The sequence below is a fragment of the Hyla sarda genome (genome assembly GCF_029499605.1).
Source record: "Hyla sarda isolate aHylSar1 chromosome 1 unlocalized genomic scaffold, aHylSar1.hap1 SUPER_1_unloc_3, whole genome shotgun sequence".
Taxonomy (NCBI): domain Eukaryota; kingdom Metazoa; phylum Chordata; class Amphibia; order Anura; family Hylidae; genus Hyla; species Hyla sarda.
In genome coordinates this window covers 1,164,113-1,189,521 of record NW_026607589.1, presented here as the reverse complement: position 1 = coordinate 1,189,521, position 25,409 = coordinate 1,164,113, and the positions used below count along the sequence as shown (strand labels likewise).

General features: G+C 43.2%; 2 protein-coding genes across 2 annotated transcripts in view; one reads left to right on the top strand and one right to left on the bottom strand.

The window, feature by feature from the left end:
• The window catches only part of LOC130298178 (oocyte zinc finger protein XlCOF7.1-like), a 78,844-nt gene that overhangs the window by 8,928 nt on the left and 44,507 nt on the right, over positions 1-25,409 (top strand). Inside the window, 2 exon segments of the mRNA XM_056551089.1 lie at positions 342-1,383; positions 22,048-22,500. Of these exon segments, the coding sequence (XP_056407064.1) occupies positions 342-1,383; positions 22,048-22,500 (1,495 nt within the window).
• Positions 12,715-13,526, bottom strand: LOC130298164 (oocyte zinc finger protein XlCOF7.2-like). Its single transcript, XM_056551077.1, has 2 exons — positions 12,960-13,526; positions 12,715-12,876 (listed from the first exon to the last, which is right to left on the bottom strand). The coding sequence occupies exons 1-2, from the start codon at positions 13,141-13,143 to the stop codon at positions 12,782-12,784; spliced, it is 279 nt and encodes a 92-aa protein (XP_056407052.1). The 5' UTR covers positions 13,144-13,526; the 3' UTR covers positions 12,715-12,781.

Below are 25,409 nucleotides of genomic sequence, written 5' to 3'. Positions count from 1 at the left end.
TCCCAGGCATGCTGGGAGTTGTAGTTTCACAACAGCTGGAGGCACCCTGGTTAGGAAGCACTGGTCTAGGCTGGGCTACTTCTATGATGAACTGAAAGGCATTATGGGAGACAGGAAGTCAGGGACCTCCATGGACCAGGAAGTACCGATCTTTCAGAGGGGATTGCAGGAGAAGGGAGAGGGTGAGATACATGAGGAGCAGATTGTCAGAATAGTGAGCTGATGCACTTTCACATGATATAAAAAAAATTTGTGACTTGGTCCATGATACTTCTTCTTTAAATGTCCTGGGTTGTTAAGGGGTTAATACTGAAAAATAAAATCTGTGTTATTCTGTGCAGATTCTTGTACCAGGAGATCAGAGGAGAATCTTATATCTTCAGATTATAAAGCAGATGATGATATCACACAAGATACATATGAAGAACATTCCATTATCCCAGATACACCCTCAGCCCTTCACAGCCAAGATCTGTCATCTCATCCTTATATACAGGTCCTGTCTTCTCACTCATCACAGAAAGGTCACAGAAGGGGTGTTGGACATCAACGAGCTCATACAGGAAAGAAACCATATTCATGCTCAGAATGTGGGAAATGTTTTACTGGGAAATCAAGTCTTGTTAGACATAAAAGAACTCACACAGGAGAGAAACCATTTTCATGCTCAGAATGTGGGAAATTTTTTACTCAGAAATCGCAGCTTGTTCAACATAAAAGAACTCACACAAGAGAGAAGCCATTTTCATGCTCAGAATGTGGGAAATGTTTTACTAAGAAATCACAGCTTGTTCAACATAAAAGAACTCACACAGGGGAGAAGCCATATTCATGTTCAGAATGTGGAAAATGTTTTCCTGGGAAAAAAAATCTTGTTCAACATAAAAGAACTCACACAGGGGAGAAGTCATATTCATGTTCAGAATGTGGAAAATGTTTTCCTGGGAAAACAAATCTTGTTCAACATCAAAGAACTCACACAGGGGAGAAGCCATTTTCATGCTCAGAATGTGGAAAATGTTTTACTCAGCAAACAAGTCTTCTTAGACATCAAATAACTCACACGGGGGAGAACTCATTTTCATGCTCAGAATGTGGAAAATGTTTTCCTGGGAAAACATATCTTGTTCAACATCAGAGAACTCACACAGGGGAGAAGCCATTTTCATGTTCAGAATGTGAGAAATGTTTTACTATTAAAGCAAATCTTGCTGTACATCAAAGAACTCACACAGGGGAGAAACCATTTTCATGTTCAGAATGTAGAAAGTGTTTTACTGACACATCAGGTCTTCTTAGACATCAAAGAACTCACACAGGGGAGAAGCCATTTTTGTGTTTAGAATGTGGGAAATGTTTTACTCGGAAATCAGCTTTTCTTCAGCATCAAAGAATTCACACAGTAAAGAAGCCAATTCAGAGCTGTAAATGATGCAGATAACACATCTATATATCAACCCCTTAACAACGCAGGACATAAATGTACGTCCTGGTGAGGTGGTACTTAATGCACCAGGACGTACATTTACGTCCTATACATAACCGTAACGTAAATGTAGGACGTTCATGCGCGGCTGGTCCCAGCTGCTGATAGCAGCCAGGGACCCGCCAGTAATGGCCAACATCCGCGATTGCGCGGATGTTCGCCATTAACCCCTCAGAATGCGGTCACTAAAATGGTTGATCGGATTATCCGCAGCGCTGCTGCAGCGATCTGATCATTCAGAATGGCAGACGAAGGTCCCCTGACCTGTCTCCGCTGCCTTCCATGGGTCTTCTGCTCTGGTCTGCGATTGAGCAGACAATACAAGAAGATCACCGATAACACTGATCAGTGCAATGCCCTATGCATAGCAATGAACAGTATTAGCAATCGTATGATTGCTATGAATAGTCCCCTATGGGGACTATTTAAAGTGTAAAAATAAAAGTAAAAAAAGTTTTTAAAAAAATGTGAAAACCCCTCCCCAATAAAAATGTAAGTTGTCCCATTTTCCCTTTTTCACCCCCAAAAAGTAAAATAAATAAATAATTTATATACATATTTGGTATCGCCGCGTGCGTAAATATCTGAACTATTAAAATAAAATGTTAATGATACCGTACAGTGAATGGTGTGAACGTAAAAAAAAAAAAAAAGTCAAATTGCTGCTTTATTTTATAACATTTTATAAAAAAAAAATTATAAAAAAGTATTAAGTCTTATATAAGCAAATATGGTATCAATAAAAAGTTCAGATCACGGTGCAAAAAATTAGACCACATACCGCCACTTATACGGAAAAATGAAAAAGTTATAGGTCTTCAAAATAGGCGGATTTTAAACGTACTAATTTGGTTAAGAAGTTTGCGTTTTTTTTTAAGTGCAACAGTAACAGAAAAGTGTATAACCATGGGTATCATTTTAATCGTATTGACCCAAAGAATAAAGAACACATGTCATTTTTACCGTAAATTGTACAGCGTGAAAACGAAACCTTCCAGAATTTGCAAAATTGCTGTGTTCTTTTCAATTTTCCCACACAAATAGTAATCTTTTGGTTGCGCCATACATTTTATGGTAAAGTGAGTGATGGCATTACAACGGACAACTGGTCACGCAAAAAACAAGCCCTCATACTAGTCTGTGGATGAAAATATAAGAGTTATGATTTTTTGAAGGCGAGGAGGAAAAAACGAAAACGTAAAAATAAAATTGAGTCCTTAAGGGGTTAACCATGTACATAGGATATCTGACATTTATACATATATCATATACTGCATCTCCAAACTTGTTACCAATTGTTAATAAAAGTTTTCTTTCTTATATTATTTATTATTCTTATATCCATCTCCACACACTGGACTTATAATAAATGTAATATTGTCCCTGCCGTTGTATATAGGGAATGTAACGCGTCAGTGTTGTCCCCGCCCCCTTCTCATTATGATTATAGAGACTTTAATTCAAGGCATCAGACAGGATCCGCGCGTCTCCCTTGAAGATCGTCTCTTCTGAACATAAGACGCTGCAGATACTTTTATTTATCACAAACCCTAGACCAGCGTTTCCCGTCTTGATGTCTATTTTCGGTCTCAGATCATAAAATCCATTTTTCTATATGAGAAGTCGTCAATATGTCAGCGTCCCCCGGGTTCAGTAAACATCGGTGTAATTCTTTTCCTTTTCTTTGTCCTCCCCGGGGTATAAAATCCCTAGAGATCTGATCACATCTGGTACAAGATCTCTTTACTTCACACTTTGCGCCATTATTACACGGATTGAAGACCCAGTTACACGCTCGTAAATTCCCATATATGTCGTGGATTGGAAGGAAAAAGGTTCTTAAATCTTATATTTACCAATAATATTTTATATTTTTACAGTCCGTCCCTATCATAGTACGGAATTGTTATTTCTCTTCTATCCGATGGTTATTTAGTAATTTTGTTATGATTCAGAAGAGACCACGTGTCCCGTATAGACGCTCACCCTGAAGACATTAGACGGCGGTTTTGTGTTTCCGGATTTACACACTTATTATAAAGCTTTTCCTTCGTCTGGATTATTAGAGCTCGTTCGCTCTTCTTTTTCTCATCCTCCCCTTTATATTCCTCCTTATGTGGATATGGAATTCTCCTCAGTCCCTCCTTCTATAGGGCCCATTTTGTGGCCCCCGCTCTCCTCCTTTAGGTACAACAAGAGTATCGTACAGCACCAGGCTTGTATTAAAAATTGTAGAACTTTATTGGGTCTTGAATAAACAGAACATACACAGCCGACACGTTTCGTACCTACACTAGGTCCTTAGTCAGGACATACAAAACATTAAAATAACTCTGCTTTTATATTAAAAGTTACAAGTCACATGATCACCCTGAATTTCACTGGTAAAATCTGAAATGGCAAAAAGGGAAGGGAACTGCTCATAGTACAAATAAGAAGAAAAATGAAGAACATGGAAAGACACCAATGAAATACACAATATAACCTGTAATATTACCCTCAGAAAAAGTTTATATAAAATATGTAGAATTATGTAACATAAATTTAGTTATACATAGTTAAAGATTAAATTACCACAGACTCTAAAGGGAGCGGAAAAAAGACGTGTAACACTCCTTGCCTTATATTCATCGCGGCTGCCGAGTGTCCAATTTTAAAATCCAAAATGACTCTCGATTCAGGAGCGTCCGTCTGGTGTCCCCTCCCCTAGGATGTCCGTGGACTTTTTTATACCCATAATTTCCAAAGATGTCGTCACCCCTTTATGTAAAACCCTAAAATGTCTGGATATGGAGGACACATTAAATTGAGACCCTTTTGTATGAGAGATTTGCCTCCTGATCCTACTGTTTAGTGCATTAGAAGTGCAGCCTACGTATTGTAAGTGACAGGTGGTTCATGTGGATAAATATAGAACATTCATAGTATCAACATTAATGTCATTTCTTCACTAAAAGAGTAAACTCTATCTGACACTCGTATATGGCCGCACGTAATGCACTGACTGTGCACATTTCCAGCTACCCAGCAAATTTAAAGGGGTTCTCTGCCCATAGACATCTCCTCTTCCCATATCCAAAGGAAAGGGGTTAAGATGTCTGATCTCTGGGGTCCCGGCACTTTGGACCCAAGCAATCTCCCTGCTACACCCGGCGTTCGTTTAGAGCGTCGGAGGCTCATGACGTCACGGTCACGCCCCATTCATAACATCACAGCCACACCCCCTCAATGCAAGTCCATAGACATGCATTCAGGGGGCGTGACCGCGACATCGCGAGGGGGGCGTGACCTTGACGTTACGAGCCTCCACCCGCATCGCCAGTCATCCGACACGGAGCAAAGTTCGCTCCATGCACCGGATGTCTGGGGTCCCCAGCACCTGGACCCCCGCGATCAGACATGTCTAGGGGCGGAGTACCCCTTTAGCCAAGTTGGTTGCGTTATTTTCTTACTAGGATCTACAAAAAAACTTGGTGAAACCTTAGAACCCAGAGAGGGGCCCCGTTTGGCTACTGCTTGCAGCTGATTCACAGAAAATCCCTTCAAAACGGAGTCCGGCCCTAAAATAGGTCGATATTTTCTCATAATCTTCTTTATGGCAGAAAAGCTGCGGACTATAGGGAGTAATAAATCTGGGGACGGTTTATTTGTGCGTCTTCATATTAACATTTGATCGGTTACTTTTCTGTGTAGGAAATTAATGCCTTTGATTCATTATAATTTCTCTTTTTTTATCCTTGAATGCAACGATATAGATTCCCTATAAATGTTTCTGTTTCCGACCAATTTGGCCTGAGTGTCACCCACTCCCCATATGGGATATTTATATTACATGTATTGGATGCAGGAAGAGGCTTGTGAGGTGATATTCCCTGTTATCTCTTTACTGTAGGGTGAGACCTGGATTTTATTGTCCTTGTCTGAAAGAAAAACATTTTAAAAAAAGTTATGCCTTTGCTTGATTTTTTTTAACTTTTACATTAACTGGAGCCAGAAAGTTAAACAGATTTGTAAATTACTTCTATTTAAAAATATTTGTTATAAAAAAAAAAAAAAAAAATCTTAATCCTTCCAGTACTTATCAGCTGCTGTATCAGTCTGACCAAAGTGCTCTCTGCTTACACCTCTGTCCATTTTAGGAACTGTTCAGAGCCAGAGCAAATCCCCAAAGCAAACCTCTCCTGCCCTGGACAGTTCCTGACATGGACAGAGGTGTCAGCAGAGAGCACTGTGGTCAGACTGTAAAGAACTACACAACTTTCTGTGGAGCATACAGCAGCTGATAAGTACTGGAAGGATTGAGATTTTAAAATAGAAGTAATTGACATATTTGATTAACTTTCTGGCACCAGTTGATTTAACCTCTTCAGGACGCAGGACGTATCCATACGCCCGTGGGAATTCCGGTCCCCGCCGCTCACCGGGCGGGGACCGGACCGGGGTGACTGCTGATATCTACCAGCAGGCACCCCGTGCAAACCCCTGGGGGGGTCCTGAGACCCCCCCCCCATGTCGGCAATCAATTCAGACCTGCGATTTGCGGCTCTTCCTGGTCAATCGGGTCTCTGGTGACCCGGAAAAAAAGGGTGAATGGGGCTGTCCGAGACCCTGAAGTCCCTGAGGCAGGAGCGGTGGCAGCAGCGGTGATGGTCTCGGCGGTGCAGGCGGCAGGAAACATCAGGAGGTGAGGCCTGTTCACCTTCGGCTGTTGCTTAGCAACAACTCGCAGCATGCACAGCCAAAGGGCATGCTGGGAGTTGTAGTTTTGCAACAGCAGGAGTTCCATCTACAACTCCGAGCATGCCCTATGGTAGTCTGTGCATGCTGGGGGTTGTCGTTATTCAACAACTAAAGGCACATTTTTTCTATGAAAAAGTGTGCATTCAGCTGTTGCATAACTACAAATCCCAGCATGCACAGACTACTAAAGGGTATGCTATAAGTTGTAGCGGTGTGCCTCCAGCTGTTCCAAACCTACAACTCTCAGCATGCCCTTTGACTGTCAATGCATGCTGCTGATTGTTGCAGTTTTGCAACAGCTGGAAACATATTGGTTGTGAAACCGAGTTTGTTACCTAACTGAGTGTTTCGCAACCAGTGTGCCTCCAACTGTTGAAAAACTACAACTCCCAGCATGCACTGAGAGACAGTACATGCTGGGAGTTCTAGTTTTGCAACAGCTGGAGGCACACTGTTTGCAAAACACTGAGTTAAGTAACAAACTCTGTGTTTCGCAACCAATGTGCCTCCAGCTGTTGCATAATTACAACTCCCAGCATTTATGGTCTGTCAGTGCATGCTGGGAGTTGTAGTTTTGTAACAGCTGGAGGTTTGCCCCGCCATGTGAATGTACAGGGTACATACACACGGGCGGAGGTTTACAGCGAGTTCTGCTGCAAGTTTGAGAGGCGGCAAATTTTCCGCCGCAGCTCAAACTCCCAGCGAAATACTCATTGTAAACCTCTGCCCGTGTGAATGTACCCTAAAAACACTACACTACCACATAATAAAGGATAAAACACTACATATACACCCCCTTACACTGTCGTCCCCCCCTCCCCAAAAAAAAAAAAAAGTCTTGTACGGCACTGTTTCCAAAACAGAGCCTCCAGCTGATGAAAAACAACAACTCACAGAATTGCCGGACAGCCACTGAATGTCAAGGCATGCTGGGAGTTTTGCAACAGCTGGAGGCACCCTGTTTGGGGAAACACTGCCATAGGGTATTTTTGTGGCGGATTCAGATCCCCAATTTAGTCCTCAAATGCGCATGGCGCTCTCTCACTTCGTAGCCCTGTCGTATTTCAAGGAAACAGTTTATGCCCACATATGGGGTATCTATCTCCGTACTCCGGAGAAATTGCACTACAAATTTTGGGGGCTTTTTCTCCTTTTACCCCTTATGAAAAGGTAAAGTTGGGGTCTACACCAGCATGTTAGTGTAAAAAAAAATTTCTTTTACACTAACATGCTGGTGTTGCCCCATACTTTAAATTTTCACAAGAAGTAAAAGGGAAAAAAGACCCCCAAAATTTGTAATGCAATTTCTCCTGAGTACAGAAATACCCCATATATGGGCGTAAAGTGCTCTGCGGGCGCACAACAAGGCTCACAAGTGAGAGCGTGCCATGTACATTTGAGATCAAAATTGGTGATTTGCACAGGGGTGGCTTTTACCGCGGTTCTGACACAAACACAAATACCCACATGTGACCCAATTTTGGAAACTACACCCCTCACGAAATGTAACAAGGGGTAAAGTGAGCCTTAAAGGGGTACTCCCGTGGAAAACTTTTTTTTTAAATCAACTGGTGCCAGAAAGTTAAACAGATTTGTAAATCACTTCTATTAAAAAAATCTTAATCCTTCCAGTACTTTTTAGGGGCTGTATACTACAGAGAAATCCAAAAAAGAAATGCATTTCCTCTGATGTCCTGACCACAGTGCTCTCTGTTGACCTCTGCTGTCGATTTCAGGAACTGTCCAGAGAAGGAGAAAATCCCCATAGCAAACATATGCTTCTCTGGACAGTTCCTAAAATGGACAGCAGAGTTCAGCAGAGAGCACTGTGGTCAGGACATCAGAGGAAGTGCATTTCTTTTTTGGATTTCTCTTTAATATACAGCCCCTAAAAAGATTTCTCTTTAATATACAGCCCCTAAAAAGTACTGGAAGGATTAAGATTTTTTAATAGAAGTGAAATTTTGCAAATTTTGGAAGGTTTTGCTTTCACGCCGTACAATTTACGGTACAAATGACGTGTTCTTTATTCTTTAGGTCAATACGATTAAAATGATACCCGTGATTGCGTTCTTTTCTATTACTGTTGTGCTTAAAAAAAAAAAAAAAGCAAACTGTTTAACCAAATTAGTACGTTTAAAATCCCCTTATTTTGAAGACCTATAACTTTTTCATTTTTCCGTATAAGTGGCGGTATGAGGGCTCATTTTTTTGCACCATGATCTGTACTTTTTATTCATACCATATTTTCTTATCTAAAACTTTTAATACATTTTGCATAAAAAAAAAAATTAGGAATAAAATGTTATGAAAAAGCAGCTATTTTGGATTTTTTTTAAAAAATTTTAAGTTCACGCCGTTCACCGTACAGTATCATTAACATTTTATTTTAATAATTCAGATATTTATGCACGCGGCGATACCAAATATGTATATAATTTTTTTTTTACACTTTTTTGGGGGTGAAATAGGGAAAATGGGATAATTTTCGTTTTTATTGGGGGAGGGGGTTTTTCACATTTTTTTAAAAACTTTTTATAATTTTATTTTTACATTTTAATAGTCTTAATAGTCCCCATAGGGGACTATTTTTAGCAATCATTTGATTGCTAATACTGTTCAGTGCTATGTATAGGACATGTGAACAACAAAAACCCCAGGGAATTCCAGGGCAAAAACTATAAACAACAACTTTAGGGGAAACCCCCAAAGGGGTGCCCTAAACTAGAACCCCCCCCCCCCCCCTGAAAATGTATTTTAAAATATAACTTTTATTTTTTGCGTATAGAAAATATAGTGCAATCTGATTCAGAAAGCATTGGTACCAGTGGTGTGTGTACCACAATGAATAAAATGACAGGGTCTGTCTAGCACCTTTGAATAGAAGTGGTAGAAAAGCCTCTTAGTATGTGCGCCGCAGCATTTGTATGGCCACCACTGAGGCAATAACTAAAATGTATACTGGTGCTGACAAAAACCCTGCATGTTAAAAGTTTTACCACAAGCCAGAGTCCTGACGGCGTTTCGCTGGTTACCCAGCGTCATCAGAGGACTGGCGGCATTTTATTCATTGTGGTACACACACCACGTGTTACCAATGGTTTCTGAATCAGACTGCACTATATTTTCTATACGCAAACAATAAAAGTTATATTTTTTTATTAATTTTCGGGGGGGGGGGGGGTTCTAGTTTAGGCCACCCATTTGGGGGTTTCCCTTAAAGTTGTTGTTTATATGCATAGGACATAGCACTGATCAGTGTTATCGGCGATCTTCTGCTCTGGACCCGTGGAAGGCAGCGGGACCTCCTTCTGCCGTTCTGGATGATCGGATCGCTGCGTTACATTCCCTACATACAACGTCAGGGACAATATTACATTTATTATAAGTCCAGTGTGCGGGGATGAATATAAGAATAATAAATCATATAAGAAAGAAAACTTTTATTAAATGGGCACTCATTAAAAATTGCTATTGCACTGAAGTTTTCTATGTTTTATTTGTGTTTAAAAAAGCTGCCACTAGGTGTCTCCCTACTTGTCCAGAGCACATTTCCCACATCTCTTGCACATACTTTGGACTCCTGCTGGCCTTAGCCAGTGCAGCCTTAGCCAATCATAGCTCATCTCACACTGAACTGCTCTGGGCTGTGTGTAGCTGAGTGAGGGAGGAAGTTCTCCCCTGTATGGCTTCAGATGATGTCACGCCTGCTGGGGAACGCCCCTTCCCAGTCTGTGAATCTGACTGAGAAGAAAATACAGAACAATATCACGGTAGAAAACTAACAAATAATAAAAATAAAGGCCGGGGGTGGTTTATCATGATGGGGCAGTGACCTGGGAGGATTATAACATGTAACAAGTTAATGAGAGGTTCTCTTTAACAATTGGTAAGAAGTTTGGAGATGAGGCCTATAAATAAGCATTTATATATATATATATATATATATATATATATATATGTATTACTGTCAACTATCCTATGTACATGATTAATATATAATACTCTAAATTGGCTTCTTCCCTGTGTGAATTCTTTGATGTCTGATAAGATGTGATTTATTAGCAAAACACTTTTCACATTCTGCACATGCAAATGGCTTCTCTCTTGTGTGAGTTCTTTGATGTACAACAAGGTCTGATTTCTGAGTAAAACATTTCCCACATTCTGCACATGAAAATGGCTTCTCCTCTGTGTGAATTCTTTGATGTTGAAGAAGACTTGATTTGTGGGAGAAACATTTCCCACATTCTGAACATAAAAATGGCTTCTCCCCTGTGTGAGTTCTTTGATGTGTAACAAGATGTGATTTCTGAGAAAAACATTTCCCACATTCTGAACATGAAAACGGCTTTTCTCCTTTGTGAGTTCTCTGATGTACAACAAGACCTGATTTAAAAGTAAAACATGTCCCACATTCTGAGCATGAATATGGTTTCTTTCCTGTATGAGCTCGTTGATGTCCAACATCCCTTCTGTGACCTTTATTTTGCTGAACATCCTGTGATGAATGAGAAGACAGGACCTGTATATAAGGATGAGATGACAGATCTTGGCTGTGAAGGGCTGAGGGTGTATCTGGGATAATGGAATGTTCTTCATATGTATCTTGTGTGATATCATCATCTGCTTTATAATCTGAAGATATAAGATTCTCCTCTGATCTCCTGCTACAAGAATCTGCAGAGAATAACACAGATTTTATTAATAACTGTGCCCATATTTATAGTCTTTTTAGTAGAACATTATAAGTGCAGCATGTGACATCATGGAACCTTCTCCCCGTCCTCCGGATAATAAATAGTTAATGTAGACATAATATAGGGTCTTCAGGTCACATACACCCCACTCCTGGACCCCATCACACTCCCATCCAGCAGCAATGAACAATCCATAGGGCACAAATCAGACGACAGCCGAGGCGGTTCAGAGCCCCCAGCAATACAGAAGTGCTGGGAAATATCCCAAATTATTCCTCTAGTCGTATACATGGAAATCCTGCTGACTATATAAGATGGAGACAACAGGGACAATAAAAACAACAGCGCACACAAGGACTTTACAGACAAGATCAGTATCAGAGAGGGTGCAGACCATATATCTCACTACACTGGCAGAGCAGTTAGGCCGTTTGCCATTCAGTGAAGTGTTACCGACCGGAGCGCCCACTCACTAACATTCATACATTTTTTAATCTCCTTTTTATAGAGATCATGGCTTATGACCACTAGGGGTCCCCATACCATCTAGCCATTGGCTGTCCGGTCATGCTGGGAGTTGGAGTTCTGCAACATCTGGAGGGCCACACTTTGAGAACACGGATCTAAAACATAATCTTGTCCGGCTGTAGCATCATCTTTGTCCCAGCTGAAGCACAGACCTGGCAGGACTAGTACTCCTCTGTGCTCACTCCTGTCCTATCAGACTGCAGCATGAAAGCAGAGAGGAGGGGGTTACAGAACCGCCTGCAGTGATTGGATAAAGAGATCCGGCACAGCAGACCCAGAGAGGAAATGAATGAATGGTGAGTGAGGGCGTGCTCAGTGCTTGCCTCGGACACTCCCCTTCCTGAACAGTGGATGTCAGAATAAGTGAGCAGCAGAACAGAGGGATTTGTAAGCCAAATACAGAAGACAAATAAAAAAGACCTGTATAGCATCTGGATGACCTAGTAAGTAACATATATGAACAGTATTTTTTTCTGTGATTACTGCAGCTGGTGACCGAGCAGTATCTGTGACTGTTTTCTGTATTTAGTGGTTACTACTCACCAGTGCGGTTATCTGTAGGAATGTCCTCCTTATACTGCTCATCACCGCTCACATCTGTCTCTTCTTCTTCTTTCTTTATATCTGTAGCATTAATATACATCAGATCTTTCCCTGTAGGAATGTCCTCCTTATACTGCTCATCACTGCTCACATCCGTCTTTGTTTTTCCTTTATGTCCGTTGCATTAATATAGCTCAGATCTTTCCCTATAGGAATGTCCTCCTTATACTGCTCATCAATGTTTAACTCTGTCTCTTGTTCTTCCTTTATGTCTGTAGCATTAATATAGATCAGATCTTTCCCTGTAGGAATGTCCTCCCTATACTGCTCATCACCGCTCACATATGTCTCTTGTTCTTCCTTTATGTCTGTAGTATTAATATAGATCAGCTCTTTTTCTGTAGGAATGTCCTCCTTATACTGCTTATTACGGCTCACATCTGTCTCTAGAGCATTAATATAGATCAGATCTTCCCCTGTAGGAATGTCCTTATACTGCTCATCACTGCTCACATCTGTCTCTTCTTCTTCCTTTATGTCTGTAGCATTAACATAGATCAGATCTTTCTCCGTAGGAAAGTTCTCCTTATCCTGCTCATCGCCGCTCACATTTGTCTCTGTAGCTTTAATATTGTTCGGATCTTCACCCTGATTCAAGAGATGTGGAAGAAATATAGTAAAAGTCATCAGACAGTAGGAGAAGTCACGTGGGATGTTATAGATGAGCAGGAGATGAGGAGTCATGGAGGGTGAGGGGACTGACCACAAGAGCTTCACAGCCCTTCTACAGATCATAGGGAATATCTCCATCTACCTGATCATCCTGTGGAAGAAGAGGACGGGGACACCTCTCTGGTGCTGTTCTCTTACTGGATCTGACTGTAGGGAACACATACAGAGACTGAATTCATTCTTTACATACAAATAATGAGAGGACGTGTGTATATAGTCATGTCTATTACCTGGTGATGTGAGGGGCTGCTGATCCTCCATCATGACCTGATCCTTGTACTGATCCTTGTGTCCTTCTACATACTCCCACTCCTCCATGGAGAAATAGACCGCCACGTCCTGACACCTTATAGGAACCTGTATTGTGAATAAACATTTAATTCTATACAATTCCAGGATGTTATATGGAGACATTTGAGGGGATATTCCTGCACATGATTTATCTTCTTGCTCTCGGATGATGAGGTGAATACTTGTCGGGGCAGATCCTCTATATTATGGTCACATGTCCCGAACTGACCGCAAGTCTGATGATCCAGCTGTCAGTTCAGGTCATTATACCCAAAGCGCCCGTCCCATGGAGTGTAAGGAGTTAAGTGATATTTCATAGTATCACTGCTCCCCTCCCCCGGGACTATATAGATGGCTGCTTACTGTCTGGCCCCTAAGGATAGAATTGGCAGTGCTGTGCGCACTTAACCCTAGCTAGACTGGTTGTTCTTATCCCAGCGAGTAGAAGAGACAATAAGCAGCTATCTGTATAGTGTGTGGCCCCAGAAAAGTTAAGTGGCAATGCATCACCACCATTTAACTCCTTCATGGCTGACTGGGCAGGAGGTATATAATGTATAGCCATGGGCCCAGCTCCGGAGCAGGAGACGCATCAAATCTGGCATATCTTCTGCTCTTGTGCAGGAAACCCCTTTCAGAGCAGGGACTCCTGTCATTAAAGTGATAAGATTTGGAGGGGAGGGAGGCCGCTGCCAGTCTATAAAGCACAGTCAGGAGTTCAGCACGATTCATAGTCCCTAGGTCCTACCTGCTATCAGCATCTGGGACTCATTGCTAATGCCGGACATCACCAATGCCAAAAATCTATTTCCGGTGGAGCTGATAAGGACACCCACAGTGAAATAGCGGGGTCCTGGTCAGCTGAGAGAATGGGTGGAGGTCCCTAACCTCGCTCCACGCTGTCTGAACGACGCTCCAATCCTGCAGGCAGCCTCAGCATCTCAGCATTGATAAGTGTATGTAATCTATAGATTCCATGTAATAGTCTACTACAGGGACTAAAAAACTGGGAATAAGGTAAAAAGAACATTAACTTAATGTGAATAAGCCCCTCCCCTAATAAACAATTAATCTTCCCCATTTACCAATTTGTTTCTCTTAAATGAAATAATGTAAACAAAAATAAACCTAAACATATGTGTAACCGCACGGTCAATGGCGCAAACGTAATAAAATACAACTTCATAGTCCAGAAAAAAATTCTTAAAAAGTGATCAAAAAGTCTCATCAAAACTAAAGTGGTTCCAATAAAAATTACAGCTCACAGCGCAAAAAATGACTTTCATACATCCCCGTATACGGAATAATAAGAGAGTTATAGGGGACAAGGAAGGACAATCTGATACAGACTCATTATTGTACAAAAAGTTAGAATTGTTTTATATTTTAAAAGTGTTAAAATAAAACCTATAGAAATCATTTATCATTGTAATCGTTTGGACCTACAGAATAAAGAGAATTATTACCGTATTGTGCACTGCGTCCAAACAGAAGACCCAACATTTAAAAATAGCTTTTTTTTTTCTATTTCACCCCACAAATAATATTTTTTTGGCCCTTGTTGTAGATTTTGCAGTAAAATGAGTGATGTCATTACAAAGTACAAACCGGTGGTTAACAAAAACAACAACAACAACAACACTCATATGGGTTTGTAAAGAGGAAATTGCAATCATTATGTCTATTAGAAGGCGAGGAGAAAAACAATAAAAAGAGAAATCACTGTGTCCTTAAGGGGTTAAAACGCAAAACTGCTGGGTTCTGAAGGGGTTAATAGTACAAAAAAATCTAACAGCAACATGTGACCTCACGCATACCTCCACCTGCAGAGCTGTACAGGAGCCGAGCGCTTACAGGACCTGCGATGATGTCATCGTCATGTGATCAATCGGGACTCTGCTGTCACATGACCATTTTCACAGGTCCTTAAATCGCCATCCCGTCTATCCTGCACTGCTGATCTCCGCCCACTCCTGTCACATGATCCTCCCCACAGGTCCTTCGGCCACAGTCACATATTTACTGCTATACTTTGCCCCTCAAATGTACTGGTCACATGATTGTGACATCATCACAGGTCCTACACCTCCAGCATGTAGCAGATACAGAGCAGGTCCTGGTGGGGCAGTCACTGCTGTTGTGTGTGGAGATCTCTCAGAGCAGCAGCCCCTGATCATGTGACTCCTCCTCCTCCATGTGACTGATCACATGACGGTGACATCATCGCAGGTCCTGTAAGCACACGGCTCCTCTACAGATACAGGTATGTGTGTGCGGTCACCATCAGATCAGGATTATTGGGGATGTTTATTATTAACCCTTAAGGACACGATGTATATTTACATTCTGTGCCCCATATGGGACTTTGAGGTGAGCTCAGGAGCTATAAGCAGCCAGGACTCACCACTAATGACGCTCATCACCATTAACCCTTTAGATTCCATTATCAAAGTCGATTGCAGAATCTAAAATGAGTAAAATGCAGTTGTTGGGGGCGGAGTCTAGATCAGCTGAGATGACGGCCGGAGGGCCCCTTACCGTGCTCTGTGCTCAGATCGGTGCTCTAAGTATACAGACACCTCCACAGCCTGTATAAGCCGAGCACCGATAACACTGATCACTATGGCAGAGCGTTATTCAGGGTTTGTAATAGAAGCCCCTCCCCTAATAAATTTATATCCCATTTTTGTAATAAAATAATGTAGGTGGGCGTGGCTTAGACATGGCGCTGTGCGGTTGTTTCTCTAGGGAGCGCCGTGCCGACCAGCGGTTGTTTGCCTGATTTCCTGCCTATACTGCCCCCAGGGGATGTCTGGATGGTGAACGTATCAGGTCACTTACCTGCCCATACTGTCACCTGGTCAGTCTCTTTTCTCCGGTATCAGCCACTTCTTCCATACAGGACTATGTAAGCATCAGGTTTTTTAAGTTTCTCCTGCGCCCCTATTATTACTTAAGACAGTGTTTCCAATCCAGCGTGCCTCCAGCTGTTGTAACACTACAACTCCCAGCATCCCCTGACAGCCAAATGCTGTAACAGCTGGAGGCACCCTGCTTGGGAAACACTGACTCCGATGGTGGCCCAGACCCTGCGTGTGTAACGGTATATGATGCTCGGCCTCTGCTGCAGGTAATAGCAGGTTCTTCCGGGGGGACATATCACAATTCACATAAAATCCTGATGTAATTGTGATGTATATTGTGCCCCCTAGTGGACACATTTCACTATTCTTCATTGGACAATGTCATATTGAATCCCTCTATTCTTCTCCCTGCTCTGATGAAGACGTTCTGAATACACCGCAGCCTCAGAGATTAGGAGAAATGGATTCACAACGTCTTCAGCAGAGCAGGGAGAGCGACCTCAGAAGACCTGGAGGACCAGAGCGCCACCACTGGACGGGAGAGGGGAGTGCGCTCTAGTCTCTTATTTTACAGCCCTCGGACAATGGATTTTGTTTTATAGAGAAATCTGAAAACTCCTATAATGTCTCCTCAGATGTTTCCCCAGATTATCTCCAGGAAATGGATTTTATTTCTCCATAGAATCTGGTGCGGTTTATCATCATCTCCTCTTCTTCCCTTCAGGTTTCTCCAATCCAGGATCCTCTGCTGATATCTTCTATATAAGAGAATTCTGCTGGATGATCCATCAACCATGGAGAGAGACAGGAACAAGATGGCCGACAGGATCATAAACCTCACCCTACAGATACTCTTCCGGCTTACTGGAGAGGTGAGGGATTCTGGGAGTGATGTCACATGACCTCATTCTTATCTATGTAATAACAGATGGATATGACTGGAGAGGTGAGGGATTCTGGGAGTGATGTCACATGATCTCATTCTTATATATGTAATATCAGATGGATATGACTGGAGAGGTGAGGGATTCTGGGAGTGATGTCACATGACCTCATTCTTATCTATGTAATAACAGATGGATATGACTGGAGAGGTGAGGGATTCTAGGAATGTATTTAGTGATATTAATTTGTCTCTCCATACACAGGATTACACGGTAGTGAAGAAGTCCTCTAGTGGGCGCTGTCAGGCCCCTGTGTGTGAAGGATGGGGAAGAACCCTGAGCCAAATCCCGGGGCCCCCACCTCACTCCCTGATACATGAGGAAATGGATGAACGGAAGATCCGAGAACTCATCAACAAGATGATGGAGCTGCTGACTGGAGAGGTGTGACCCTGCTGGGACATTATACAGTAATGGAGGGGTCTGGTGATGACTGGAGAGGTGACACTGCTGGGACATTATACAGTAATGGAGGGGTCTGGTGATGACTGGAGAGGTGACACTGCTGGGACATTATACAGTAATGGAGGGGTCTGGTGATGACTGGAGAGGTGGCACTGCTGGGACATTATACAGTAATGGAGGGGTCTGGTGATGACTGGAGAGGTGACACTGCTGTGAATACTGGGGCATTATACAGTAATGGAGGGGTCTGGTGATGACTGGAGAGGTGACACTGCTGGGACATTATACAGTAATGGAGGGGTCTGGTGATGACTGGAGAGGTGACACTGCTGGGAATGCTGGGACATTATACAGTAATGGAGGGGTCTGGTGATGACTGGAGAGGTGACACTGCTGGGAATGCTGGGGCATTATACAGTAATGGAGGGGTCTGGTGATGACTGGAGAGGTGACACTGCTGGGAATGCTGGGACATTATACAGTAATGGAGGGGTCTGGTGATGACTGGAGAGGTGACACTGCTGGGACATTATACAGTAATGGAGGAGTCTGGTGATGACTGGAGAGGTGACACTGCTGGGACATTATACAGTAATGGAGGGGTCTGGTGATGACTGGAGAGGTGACACTGCTGGGACATTATACAGTAATGGAGGGGTCTGGTGATGAATGGAGAGGTGACACTGCTGGGACATTATACAGTAATGGAGGGATCTGGTGATGACTGGAGAGGTGACACTGCTGGGACATTATACAGTAATGGAGGGGTCTGGTGATGACTGGAGAGGTGACACTGCTGGGACATTATACAGTAATGGAGGGGTCTGGTGATGACTGGAGAGGTGACACTGCTGGGAATGCTGGGACATTATACAGTAATGGAGGGGTCTGGTGATGACTGGAGAGGTGACACTGCTGGGACATTATACAGTAATGGAGGGGTCTGGTGATGACTGGAGAGGTGACACTGCTGGGACATTATACAGTAATGGAGGGGTCTGGTGATGACTGGAGAGGTGACACTGCTGGGACATTATACAGTAATGGAGGGGTCTGGTGATGACTGGAGAGGTGACACTGCTGGGACATTATACAGTAATGGAGGGGTCTGGTGATGACTGGAGAGGTGACACTGCTGGGAATGCTGGGAAATTATACAGTAATGGAGGGGTCTGGTGATGACTGGAGAGGTGACACTGCTGAGAATGCTGGGAAATTATACAGTAATGGAGGGGTCTGGTGATGACTGGAGAGGTGACCCTGCTGGGAATGCTGGGACATTATACAGTAATGGAGGGGTCTGGTGATGACTGGAGAGGTGACACTGCTGGGACATTATACAGTAATGGAGGGGTCTGGTGATGACTGGAGAGGTGACACTGCTGGGACATTATACAGTAATGGAGGGGTCTGGTGATGACTGGAGAGGTGACCCTGCTGGGACATTATACAGTAATGGAGGGGTCTGGTGATGACTGGAGAGGTGACACTGCTGGGACATTATACAGTAATGGAGGGGTCTGGTGATGACTGGAGAGGTGACACTGCTGGGACATTATACAGTAATGGAGGGGTCTGGTGATGAGTGGAGAGGTGACACTGCTGGGACATTATACAGTAATGGAGGGGTCTGGTGATGACTGGAGAGGTGACACTGCTGGGACATTATACAGTAATGGAGGGGTCTGGTGATGACTGGAGAGGTGACACTGCTGGGAATGCTGGGACATTATACAGTAACACCACTGGAGGGGTCGTGGTAATGACTGTATCATTATGTCTCAGGTTCCTATAAGGTGTCAGGACGTGGCGGTCTATTTCTCCATGGAGGAGTGGAAGTATGTAGAAGGACACAAGGATCAGTACAAGGATCGGGTGATGATGAAGGATCAGCAGCCTCTCACATCACCAGGTAATAGACATGACTATATACACACGTCCTCTCATTATTTGTATGTAAAGAATGAATTCAGTCTCTGTATGTGTTCCCTACAGTCAGTAAGAGAAAAGCACCAGAGAGGTGTCCCCGTCCTCTTCATCAGCAGTATAAGGAGAACATTTGTACAGAGAAAGATCTGATCTATATTAATGCTACAGACATAAAGGAAGAGGAAGAGACAGATGTGAGCAGTGATAAGCAGTATAAGGAGGACATTCTGACAGGAAAAGATCTGAACAATATTAATGCTACAGATATGAAGAAAGAAGAAGAGACAGATGTGAGCGGTGATGAGCAGTATAAGGAGGACATTCCTACAGGTAACCGCCCAGGTGAGTAGTAACCACTAAATATAGAGCAGAGCCACAGATTCTTCTGCTGTAGTAATTGTGTAGAATTCTTTAATCTCTCTGTCCTGTTTCTTGCTGTATATTCTTCTATTCAGCCAAAATACAAACTAATGTGATACTACAGCTGGAATATGGACAAGAAATATCTCTATGTGTACTAGGCCATCACGCCCGCTCCCATAAACTTGCACTGAGGGGGCACAGTGTGACCTCATGACCCCCGCAGCCCACGCCCAGCGTTTGGAACTAAATGTTCTGACCACTGGGGCAGTGGAGTACCCCTTTAATCTCCCTGTCCGTTCTCCCTCTGCGGCAGAGCAGTTCATGTCCATGTAACAAGGGACGAGAACTGTGGCCAAGAATTCAATAGAGTTGTGTATTGTAGCAGCAGAAGTGTGCTGGGGTAAGGAAGCGCTGGTGGACACGTTCTCTCGTGGACTCTCCGATATTATATAAGATGAGATTGTGGTGCCTCCCCTGCCTCCCTCACCCCCATGCCTCCCTCACCCCCATGCCTCCTCACCTCCCATGCCTCCCTCCCCCCCATACCCCCCTCACCCCCATGCCTCCCTCACCTCCCATACCACCCTCACCTCCCATGCTCGCCTCCCATGCCTCCCTCGCTTCCCTTGCCTCCCTCGCCCCCCTTGCCTCCCTCGCCCCCCAAGCCTCCCTCACCTCCCATGCCCCCTTCACCCTCCCATGCCCCCCTTCATGGTTGGGGTTTAGATACATAAACTAATAACCCCAAACCAGCAGGACGGCATATTACTACTGGAGTGACTTATACCATCATACTGTTATTATATAAAACCACTATATACAGATCAATATCACCACTATACAAGGGATGAATGATTGTACCGCACCATGACCACCACCATATAATGACGGGATACTATCACCGTACTGATACTGAATGAAACCCCTGTACACAGATCAATATCACCACTATACAAGGGATGAATGATTGCACCGCACCATGACCACTACCATTACCACCATATAGTGACAGGATAATACTACCGTACTGATACGAAATAAAACCCCTGTACACAAACAAATATCACCTTAACCTCTTTAGGATGCAGGGTGCGCCCGCTCCTGTGTTATAACGTGGGGTCACGCAGGTCAGGCCCTGCACCTAGCAACGACCAGGATCAGTGGCTAATACCGGACATCATTGATCGCTGTGAAGCCCGGTATTAACCCTTTAGACGCTGCGATTAAAGTTGATTGCCGCATCTAAAATGTTAAAAAATGCTTCCCGGCAGTTCAATCAGGCCGATCGAGGACACCGTGGTGAAACTGTGGTGTCCCAATCAGCTGTGAGGACACGGAGGGTCCCCACCTGCCTCCTCGGCGTCTGATCGTCGCTCTATTGATCAATGCCTGAGATCCAGACAGGAGCAGTGGGGTGCCGATAACACTGATCAATGCTATGCTATGGCACAGAACAGTGTCTGCAATCAAAGCATTGTATGTAATAGTCTCCTATGGAGGCTATAAATGTGTAAACAATATAGTTAATAAATTTGATTTAACCCCTTCCCTTATAAAAGTTTGAATCACCCTCCTTATATCATTTTAAAAAAATGTAAAGAAAAATAAATATAAACATGTGGTATCGCCGTGTGCGTAAATGTCTGAACTATAAAAATATATCAACAATGGCGAACACGTAAAAAAATTTCAAAGTCCAAAATAGAGTATTTTTGGTCACTTTTTATACAATAAAAAGCGATCAAAAATTCAGATCAAAACAAAAATAGTTCCGATAAAAACTTCAGATCACTGCGTAAAAAATTATCACTCATACCGCCCTGTACGCAGAAAAAAAAAAAAGTTATGGGGGTCAGAATATAAGAATTTTAAACATATTAATTTTCCTGCATGTAGTTATGATTTTTTCCAGAAGTGCAACAAAATCAAACCTATATAAGTAGGGGATCATTATAACCGTATGGACCTACAGAATAATGATAAGGTGTCATTTTTACCCCAAATTTTTTTATTATTTATTTAAAAAAATGGAAATGGGGGTAACAAAAACTATGCAAATTGAGTATCCTTGTGATCATATTCACCTGAGAAATAATTTTACCGCACAGTGAGTGAAGGATCGGCGCCACAAATAATTAGAGTTATGGCAAAATAAGAGTTTTGCCTATTAGAGGAAAGCTTACATTTCCTGGGTTGTTACTGATAATAAAATCTGTTTTATTCTCTGCAGATTCTTGTACCAGGAGATCAGAGGAGAATCTTATATCTTCAGATTATAAAGCAGATGATGATATCACACAAGATACATATGAAGAACATTCCATTATCCCAGATACACCCTCAGCCCTTCACAGCCAAGATCTGTCATCTCATCCTTATATACAGGTCCTGTCTTCTCATTCATCACAGGATGTTCAGCAAAATAATAGCACCAGAAGGGGTGTTGGACATGAAAGAGATCATACAGGAAAGAAACCATATTCATGCTCAGAATGTGGGAAATGTTTTACTAAGAAATCAAGCTTTGTTGATCATCAAAAAACTCACACAGGAGAGAAGCCATTTTCATGTTCAGAGTGTGGGAAATGTTTTATTAAGAAATCACATATTGTTACACATCAAAGAATTCACACAGGGGAAAAGCCATTTTCGTGTGCAGAGTGTGGAAAAAGTGTTACTGACAAATCAAATCTTGTTTATCATCAAAAACTCACACGGGAGAAGCCATTTTTATGTTCAGAATGTGGAAAATGTTTTACTCAGAAATCAGATCTTGTTAAACATGAAAGAACTCACACAGGAGAGAAGCCATTTTCTTGTTCAGAATGTGGAAAATGTTTTACTAAGAAATCAAGTCTTGTTCATCATCAAAGAATTCACACAGGGGAGAAACCATTTTCATGTTCAGAATGTGAAAAATGTTTTATTAAGAAAGCAACACTTAAAAGACATATAAGAACTCACACAGGAGAGAAGCCAATTTAGAGCAATAAATGATGCAGATATCACATCTATATATTATCCATGTACATAGGATATCTGACATTTATACATATATCATATACTGCAGGGGTCTCAAACTGGCGGCCTCCAGATGTTGCAAAACTTGAACTCCCAGCATGCCTGTGAGGGGAGTCAGCTTGTTATACATTTTTATATAACCTTTTATAATAATCCTTTATATGATTATACGCCATTTTGTATATCATCAGCCATGTTGTCTATAGTCCACCATCTTGTCTATGTTCCTTCATTATGAACTGAGTGTGAACTTTACCAGAATTATAACCAGGAAACTTGTAAACAAGAACCACAACTGCTGAGTGTACAGAAAACTCCAAGGCTACTGAGTCTGAAGACGTTCACACTTCCCGTCCTTCCTACTTAGAGATAAGACGCCTGTTTGTAACCAGGTATCATTGGGGAGTTTGCCGTCCTTTCATCTTTGTCTATAAGAATTCTGCTGTATGTAGTAAACGTCAGAAGACGCTGTATACAGATCCGAGTCTGTGTCATTTCTTCCAATCTATCAGGCCTGATTGATAAAACATTTCCAATTTGGCCTCGAACAGCAAATGTACCTGAAGGAATTGGTTAAATTCCTTAACATGGCCGACAACGGTTATCTGCAGCCAACGGCTGTCCGGGCATGTCCTGGCATGCTGGGAGTTATACAACATCTGGAGGGCCACCAGTTTGAGACCCCTGATATACTGCATCTCCAAACTTGTTACCAATTGTTAATAAAAGTTTTCTTTCTTATATTATTTATTATTCTTATATTCATCTCCGCACACTGGACTTATAATAAATGTAATATTGTCCCTGACGTTGTATATAGGGAATGTAACGTGTCAGTGTTGTCCCCGCCCCCTTCTCATTATGATTATAGAGACTTTAATTCAAGGCATCAGACAGGATCCGCGCGTCTCCCTTGAAGATCATCTCTTCTGAACATAAGACGCTGCAGATACTTTTATTTATCACAAACCCTAGACCAGCGTTTCCCGTCTTGACGTCTATTTTCAGTCTCAGATCATAAAATCCATTTTTCTATATGAGAAGTCGTCAATATGTCAGCGTCCCCCGGGTTCAGTAAACATCGGTGTAATTCTTTTCCTTTTCTTTGTCCTCCCCGGGGTATAAAATCCCTAGAGATCTGATCACATCTGGTACAAGATCTCTTTACTTCACACTTTGCGCCATTATTACACGGATTGAAGACCCAGTTACACGCTCGTAAATTCCCATATATGTCGTGGATTGGAAGGAGAAAGGTTCTTAAATCTTAATATTTAACCCCTCCAGGACACAGGGCGTACCTGTATGCCGTAATTTCAGGGACCAGACCGGGATGCCTCCTGAAATCATTCAGCAGGCATCCCATGACAATGCCCAGGGTGGTTCTGAGACCCCCACACCCACCCATGTAGCGCAATTGCTGCAGATCGCCGGTGAATTCAAACCCGCATCTGTGGCGATTCTGGTCATATGGGTCACGTGTGACCTGATGAGCCGGAATTAGAATGTGATCGGCGGAGTACTATACACCACCAATCACCTCCTGTAGCTGGGGTGAGGTGGCGATCTGGTCACCTCCCCAGGAGCGCTGCTATTGGTCGGACGATCAATAGCAGCCGGGAGAGGAGGGGTTAATGTTCCCTTCTCTCAGCTCTGCTCGCCCACCGAGCTCAGCCAGTGGGCAGAGCTGAGAGAATAAGCCAGGGACCCCCCCCCCCCCCCCCCCCTCTGTGAAGATCTGTGCCCCTCAGGGCTGAGGAATTGATTTAAGTGCAGGGTGATTTTCAGTGCAGGGACAGGTAGGTTAATAAAAAAAAGTGAAAAAATTCACCCCGACCCCCTAATAGGTCCTCAAGGGTCCACCACAGGGCTTCAGGGTGCTGAATTTGGCCCCCTTTGTAATTTATTTTTTTGGCCACAGCATTTTATTTTTTTCTTATAACGGTGTGCGATTTATAATCACACACCATTATATATATAGGTTACACCAAACACATACACTACACACCTCCCGCCCCCCCCCCCCCCCCCCCACATAGGCCCTCCCTTCGCACCTCAAGGTGATGGCCCGCCGGGCATATTCGGCAGAGGAGGCACACGCTTTACTTGCCTCCAACTCCGAATCTGCCAGTGAGGACGAGGAAGATCCTACTTTTCTGTGTACTTGCTCGTCATCTAGAACTGATGATGAGCCCCCCAGAAGGAGGCGGAGACGCCGCCAGGCGAGGCCACTCCCCCTTTGATAGTGACCCATTGGCCGACACTTGTACGAGTGTCCATGCCGCTCGTAATAGGAATCCGACCCCCCCCCCCCAGACAAGCATACTGGAGCCCCCTACTGGTGAACCTGTCTGGAAACCCCCAGAGGGATATCAGCCACGGATTCCTGAGTTTGTTGGTGACTCAGGAATCCGGATTGACACGGCCGGATACACTGAAATAGACTATTTTAGTTTTTATTTCAGTGACGACTTTGTCAATCTAATGGTGGAGCAAACAAACTTGTACACCCAACAGTTCATTGCCCACCACCCTGATTCGCTTTTGGCCAGGTCCAATGAATGGTACACCATTAATGCACCCGAACTGAGGACATTTTGGGGCCTCGTGCTGCATATGGGCCTAGTCAAAAAAACATAGACGTCCTCTACCAGACCCCACTCTACGCTATGGCCATGGCACAAGGACGGTTTGAGGCCATTCGGAAATGCCTGCATTACACTGATATTGCGGCATGTCCCCCCTGAGGTGATCCTGACTATGACCGGCTTTACAAAGTGAGGCCGGTCATAGATCACTTTGGGGCCAAATATTGGGAGGCCTACGTATGTACGTACGTACGTACGGGAGCTCTCGGTAGATG

Excerpts from the sequence above, each read along its gene's own strand:
- LOC130298164 (XM_056551077.1), bottom strand. The coding sequence starts at position 13,143 with ATGTCTCCATATAACATCCTGGAATTGTATAGAATTAAATGTTTATTC. Across the intron at positions 12,877-12,959 it reads GCAGCCCCTCACATCACCAG|TCAGATCCAGTAAGAGAACA; the intron begins GTAATAGACATG and ends TGTTCCCTACAG.